The sequence below is a fragment of the Sinocyclocheilus anshuiensis genome, unplaced genomic scaffold (assembly GCF_001515605.1).
Source record: "Sinocyclocheilus anshuiensis isolate Anshui unplaced genomic scaffold, SAMN03320099.WGS_v1.1 scaffold415, whole genome shotgun sequence".
Classification (NCBI taxonomy): Eukaryota; Metazoa; Chordata; class Actinopteri; order Cypriniformes; family Cyprinidae; genus Sinocyclocheilus; species Sinocyclocheilus anshuiensis.
In genome coordinates, this window is record NW_015552655.1 from 432,138 (window position 1) to 439,454 (window position 7,317).

Consider the following 7,317-nt stretch of genomic DNA (forward strand, 5'->3'; position numbering starts at 1 on the left):
TGTAGAGGAGGCAGACGGATGTGCTTAGATCATCTTATCTTATGTTCTGTGAGGATGTAGTTTCTGCACTGCTCAGCTGTGGTGAATGTTACCCTTTAGGACAAATTGTGAATATTAGGGCATGGAAAATCTGGGGATATTGTGTTGTTGTTGTTTTTTATTTTACGTGCTCATTTCTGTCATTCGTTTTAGATGCCATAGTTTTCTGTCTTTGCAAATTGGAAACTTTGAGGATTTAAAAAAAAAAATTTTTTTTAAAGGACCTGAAGGTTATTGAACCGATTCAACATACATGTGTACAGTTACAGATTTCCCTTTCTTTGGTCTTTCATTCACCAAAGATACACTGAGGTGTTTGTGTCATCTGTGACCTCATTGAAAGATATGGAGATCAAAATGTAAATATCAGAATAAAACAACAGCTGAAGAGCAGAGGATGATGATGATGAAGGCTATTGGGATTTCCTCATGTAGTGCGTTTAATCGTAGACAGACCCACTCGGAAACTCTGTGGATTTACATAGAATTCTAATTCTGCATAGAATTCTAAGTTCTATGCAGATTTTTGGTACAATTTATTGCAATATTTGTAGAACATGTAACCAGTGGGGTTCAAAACTCTGAGATCTCATAGAAAAATACAGCTGTTTTTAAAATGATTTCATGTTTATACTTTTAAAATTCTAAAACCGTTTATTTGCAGGTTTAAATTAGATTTTGAACATGGCAGATTCTCAGATTTTTAAATCCCTCTGGTATGTGTATACCATATATTGATAGATATTGAGTATTGTCAGTTTCATTTAACACATTTGACCATGTTTCATGTTTTTACTCATGTGTAAATCCATGTTTTCTTCAAAATGAGCACAGAAATGTGAACAGGCTGTATGTTCTGTCTGTAGGTCACTCAATGTCATCTACCTCACAGTGTGTGATGGTTTTACTCGTGTCCAGTGTTGTACGATGGGTCATGCTTGTGTTTTTTATTTTGTTTAAATATGAATTATCTGTTATTTCAGAACCCCATCTGTTTGAGAGAAGACCGTGTGTGTGTGTGTGTGTGTGTGTGTGTGTGTGTGTGTGTGTGTGTGTGTGTGTGTGTGTGTGTGAGACCTGAATGTACTGATTGTGTGTCAGGTGAGTGTCTTCACGGTGAAGCTGCTCTCAGGTCACGAACTGATCTGGGATCTGCGTCATGAGAAGCTCTGGGCGAGCGTCACAGACTCTGGTAGGATGTTACTCATGGGTGTGTAGTGAAGGATCTCCCTTTAAGTGAAATTCGTGCCTCTGAGTAATTGAAATAAAAGTGCTACACTATGTCAGAGCTTATGGGTCTTGATTTCAATGCTTTCTGACTCATTTCATCTCGATGCAACAGGGGAATTTTGCAGAGCATTTCAGTGTAGGTGGGTAGATTAAACATTCTTCTGAAACTATTTTAAACAAAAATTGTAAAATCTTTTTAAAAAATCTTTATATAATTATTATATGTGCAGTTTGAGTATGAGCTTAAATGATAATGATTGCATTAAAAGAAAAAATATTTTGCGCACATGTGTGTGTGTGTGTGTGTGTGTGTGTGTGTAGCCTAGTCTGCTTTAAAACTACAATTAAAAAAATGTTTTGCATGTATCCAACACCAGGTGGCGCTAAAATAGTGGCCTTAAAGTCAAAGTAAAGGTGTGGGTTCAGTCCAGCTGCAGACACTGGTTGTGTTTTACTGTGTCTTTTTTCTTTGAACAGTTTAATTCTATTTAAATGCACTTATTGACTTTTGGCGGTCTGAGATCTAGAACCATCAGCCAAATCAATATTTGTTTCCTGGTTTTGTTTCAGGATACATGAATACACAATGTAAAACCTGCCCAACCCATATATATATATATATATATATATATATATATCTCTTTCTAAAGCAAATGTTTACCTGATAATTCATGCTAATTATTATATGAACCAAGCAGTTTGTTTGTGAAGTCTCAGTGATCACTATATTATTCAATAGAACACAGTTTATATAAAACAATACATTCCTGTCCCACATTCCCGTGTGGTTTAGGGTCTGTTTCACACTCACATGAACATCACATGATCCACAGCAGCTCACAGTCAGATCAGAGACACGAGCGGCTGATTAAATCATTAAGAACAGAGTCAAAGACAAACATACTGGGTAGAATGTTATTTGATATCCATATACTCACATGCAATGAGTATAAAAGTGCATTTTCACTGTTTCACTTCTTTTCATTAATGCTACTATTTTCAGCAACAATAAATCAGTCAACCAATATTTTAAGAGTGAGTTTTCAGCTCTTCTGATGAGGTGCGATGAGAAGGTCATAGGTCAAAGAGAAGCTTAATGTGTTTCTGAGTCTGTGTCACAAACTATCTGTCCAGTGAGTAATCATCATCATCCTCCTCCTCAGTTCTGCCATAAGCAAGTTTTGGAGCATGCAAAAACAGGGCCGTTATTGACTCACTGCTACTGTAGTTTCCATCTGAATATTGACTCATGGGGAGGTTTGAATCGCCTCTGGAAATAATGTGGCAATGTTTAGTGCTTTGTGATATTTTAATCTTAAGCACTGACACTCAAAATGTATTATCTTAATATGTCATTGGTTTATTATACAAATTATTCCATGATAAACAATTTAAAATATTAAATATATAATAATAATATTATATATAATATTTAATTATTTTATATATAATATGTAGAATATTTCTGTGTTTATGTGCATTTGTATATACACATAAATATTTTTATTTATGTATTTTTTCCACCTTTTGTTGCTCTAATACTCAATATGACCCCTTTATTGTCTTCTCTGCCTCTTATTAAATGTCTTTAACCTAATAATAATTAATTTGTCATCTTCTCGCTGGGTTATTGTGTTTCCATTCACTGCAGTCACTGTCTCCCGCTGTGATCAAAAGAGCTGTATGCATAATTCCGCTGCCTTTTCCAATCCTACTACGGCTTGGCTTGGCTTATGAATATTAATCGTTCAACTCCGCGGACGTTGCTTAGTACCCTCCTAGGTGTCTTGTTACGTAACGTATTTAATATTCATAAACCACGCCTCTGCCACCTTGGGATTGGCTAGCTGACCCAGCGCCCACCCGCCGTCATCCAATCAGACGGTCCTCTTTGTCGAACGTCACTCTGCGTAATTAATATTCACACATCAAGCCTTCGCTACAGTAGGATTGGTGGCTCCGGTTGTGAAGGAGTTAACGGGGAGGGCGGATCTCTGCACCGGCCGCAGTAGATGATCGCAATATTGATAGCGAGAGGTACAGAGACGCTACAACGCTCGGAGGAACGTTTTGGAAATACTCTTTGGATTGCATTTGCATCGTGACGCGCACGCACTGACCTCGCCAGCGATGCGTTCGCGTCTTTCTGGATCATACAGAGGGAACGCGACGCGAGTGTGGCGCGTCGCGCAGATTCCGAAGCGGATACAAATGCATTTGTGAATGTAATATTGTATCATCGCGTGCATTCAAACCGGGATCGCTTACAGATGCGCAGACGCGGGTCGCAGTGTGCAGGTGGATGATGATGATGATGATGAAGATGAATCCATCTCACCTTTGAATGAATAATTATTGATTTACAGAGGGTTTACACAGCTGTGAGGAACCCAAAGGCGCAATGGTCATAGTTCACGCATCAGGGTTCGAACCCGCACCCGCCGGGTCACCCGCCTCCGGTGTGTGAGCATCCGCGCGCGACAGTCATGTTGCCCGGGGTGGGTGTGTTCGGCACCAGTCTGACGACCCGGGTCATCATCCCTCTGCTGAAGAACGAGGGCTTCTCGGTGAAGGCGCTGTGGGGTCGCACGCAGGAGGAGGCGGAGGAGCTAGCGCGCGACATGAACGTGCCCTTCTACACTAACCGGATCGATGACGTGCTGCTGCATCCGGATGTGGATCTGGTGTGCATCAACCTGCCTCCGCCGCTCACGAGACAGATCGCCGTTAAGACGCTGGGTGAGTGGCACACTGGATGAATAACACTGGATGGATTGCACAATGTTCCTCTGATGGTTCTCATGAAGGAGAACGCGTGTCAGATCTTGTTTCCGTCAGGTTAGGTGTGGCTTTAATATACGACTACATAAAAAAACAAAAAAAAACTTGCTTCACCAGCCATTGCACCATAATTGTGTTTTTTGGAAATGAAGAAACCCACAATGGTGAAACTGACATTCATAGACTGGACCATCAAGTCTGAACCAGTTCATGATACTTACATAAGGCCTTAAGGAAGTTTGTCCATAATTTTATGGACTTGCAAATGGATCTATATTAAAAAAAATGAAATTCTTTAGAGTCTTTATTAATATCTCAATTGTTTTTTCTAGACAACAGTGAAACTAAATAATGAGAAAAATGGAGAACATCTATTAGGTCTTTAGAACTTTGAAAGAGCATTTCTGAGCAATAACATTTTCCGCTGAGCATCAGAGATCTTCTATAAGATCTAGAAGTCTACTGATTTAGGACCTTCAGAACATCTCCGTTGTTTCTCCAAGACAGCAGTGAAATAGAGAGCAAATTGCAAAACATCACTTGCATCTCTTGCTTCTCAGATGTGTCGCAGTGCCTCAACTGTGCTCAGATTTCAAAATGTTACAATCAGAGCTCTCAATATTACACTTAGGCATTTCTCATCTAATGATCTGAACTGCTCTACATTCATTTTATAGCCCTATATTCTTACTGGATGATGATTAGTGACTCAATCGTGTGTTTTATTCTCCGAAGAAATTTTAGGAGAAACATCGATCAAAGCTGCTACCTTAAATAAAACAATATATCGTTTTTCACTATTAGGTCCTGAGCTTTCAAAGAGCATTTTTTTTTCCACTGAAGATGTAATAAGTAGTGATTCGTGTGGTCATCACTGATTTAGGACCTTCAGAACATCTCAGTTGTTTTTCCAAAACAGCAGTGAAATGAAATAGAGAGTGAATGAAGAATGTCACTTGCATTTCCTTCGTCTCAGATGTTTCTCCTGAGACAAAGACTGATGTCACGTGTCTCCAAATGCATTTCAGAAGACATCTCAACAGTGTCTTAACTGTGCTCAGATATCAGAAGTCTGCAGTCAGAGACCTCAATAGAAACTCAATAATTTCTAATCAAATTATATTCATTTCCACATTCATTTTAAAGCTCTGTATTCTTACTGGATGATGACTTGTTTGTGTGTTTTATTCTTCAAAGAAATTTTAGAAGAAACATCTGAGATGCAGGTGATACTTCTACGTTTTTCTCTATTACATCTCCTGAGCTTTGAAAGAGCTGTGCAATAATATTTTTCTATTAAGTATTGATTAATGTGTTCATCAATGAGACAGTGATCTTCTAGATCTGCTAGAGGTCGAAATGACTGCTTTAGGATCTTCAGAAGATCTCCAGCTTGTGTTTTTGTCTGTTGCTCACTCATGTTTTGGTTCTGGACTCTGTTGTCTAGTTAGTAGATGAGACGGCAGACTGACGTTTGCAGGTGTCCAGTGACAGTCAGAAATAACCTGTGAGAATTATTCATCTCTGGGATCAGGAGCATGAGCTCAAAATAACCTCAGACAGGAACCAGCGACAGACCGGATTATTATCCTCAGTCTTTCTTCTGTCACGTCTCTCTGTGCTGAATTACCTAATAACAGCATTACATTTAGAAATGGCATTAAAGGGATAGTTCACCCAAAAATGAAAATTCTGTCATCATTTACTCACCCTCATGTCGTTCCAAACCTGTATGAGTTGCTTTCTTATGTTGAACATAAAAGAAGATATTTTGAAGATTGCTGGTAATCAAACAGTTGGTGGTTGCCATTGACTTCCATAGTATTTTTTTTCCTACTATAGAAGTCAATGGCAACCACCAACCGTTTGATTACCAGCAATCTTCAAAATATCTTCTTTTATGTTCAACATAAGAAAGCAACTCATACAGGTTTGGAACGACATGAGGGTGAGTAAATGATGACAGAATTTTCATTTTTGGGTGAACTGTCCCTTTAAATCACAAAATTTTTACATTTTCTGAAGAACACGTGAGTGAAGTTTGCATGCCTATAGGATATTGTAGGTGGTTGCAAGGAGGTTGTTAGGTGTTTGCTAGGTGGCTATTTTCTGCTCCAAGATTTAAGCTTGGAAACTCTAGACTCAAACCTTGAAGTTGTCCTAAAAATGTGACTAAATGAGTGAATTACTGTCGATGTATTTCCTCTTAACAGCAGCGGTGTTGTCACGTTCTCATCATCTAGCCGTGATTTATCATGATAAGAAGCTCATAAGGCTTCATCACACTCCGAGACTGTTTATCTGCAGAGCTTGATTGTGGTGGTGAAATCACGTCACACTGGTTTCCATGCTCTCCTAGTACAAAGTGTTTACCTTCTGCTTATAAAGGCCTTCCTGTAGAACCGAAATAGACACGTTTTCCATTGTTTTATAGGCTGTGTGTTGTAGAATCTGGTGCTGGATTAGTTCACAATCAAAGTTTACCCTAGTCAAGTTGTGAAATGTGTCAATAAACGAGGTAAAAGACCGTTGTGAGTGTTCAGCTCTGACTAAACATGTACTTTAGAGCAAATATTTAAGCTGTGCTCGTGTCCATGTGTTCAGCTAATCCGTTTAAAACCAAAAGATTGATTTTTCTAGCTTTTTCTCATTAAGATAATGTTAAAGCAAGATAATGATAAAGCAATCTATTTTGGTGTATTATATTAACCGAGTGCACTCCATCAAAATCTAGTGTGCTGCCTAAATAGACAGCATTTTAAAGGGATCGTTGTGTAAATTGACTGTAAATTCAGTCGCCCTCATGCCTTCCCAGATGTAGCTAGCTTTTTTCTTCAGTAGAACAGTAAAGAAGATTTTTAGCTGAAACCGTGATTCTTGGTGATTCAGAAAATGCAAGTCAATGGCTACCAGCACTTTGAAAGTCAAAAAAGTATATCAAGGAACTCAAAATTAATACCCGTGGCTCCTGATGATATATTGAAGTCTTATGAAGCGAAATGATCAGTCAGTGCAAGAAATTGAAAATTATTTACAGTTATTTACATTATTACTTGTGGGCTACTCCAGAGCCTCAGGCAAATGGGGAAATATGATTCTTTTCTGTGAACTGATTCTTTCGAACTGGAGCGCTGAATCGATTCATTCATCATAGGATCAGATAAGTTCTATTTTGGCTCATTTCATGACTGTCAGGTAGGGCTGCACGATAAATCGCATGCGATATTTAATGCGCATCTTGTCAGAAAGCCGGGTTTGTAATCAGCG

General features: G+C 38.7%; 1 protein-coding gene across 1 annotated transcript in view; it reads left to right on the forward strand.

Moving 5' to 3' along the window:
* Positions 1-3,253: 3,253 nt before the first annotated feature.
* Positions 3,254-7,317, forward strand: part of gfod1 (glucose-fructose oxidoreductase domain containing 1) — a 24,101-nt gene continuing 20,037 nt past the window's right edge. Inside the window, exon 1 of the mRNA XM_016458818.1 lies at positions 3,254-4,008. Within this exon, the coding sequence (XP_016314304.1) occupies positions 3,756-4,008 (253 nt within the window). The 5' untranslated portion in view covers positions 3,254-3,755. The remainder of the gene's footprint in view (positions 4,009-7,317) is intronic.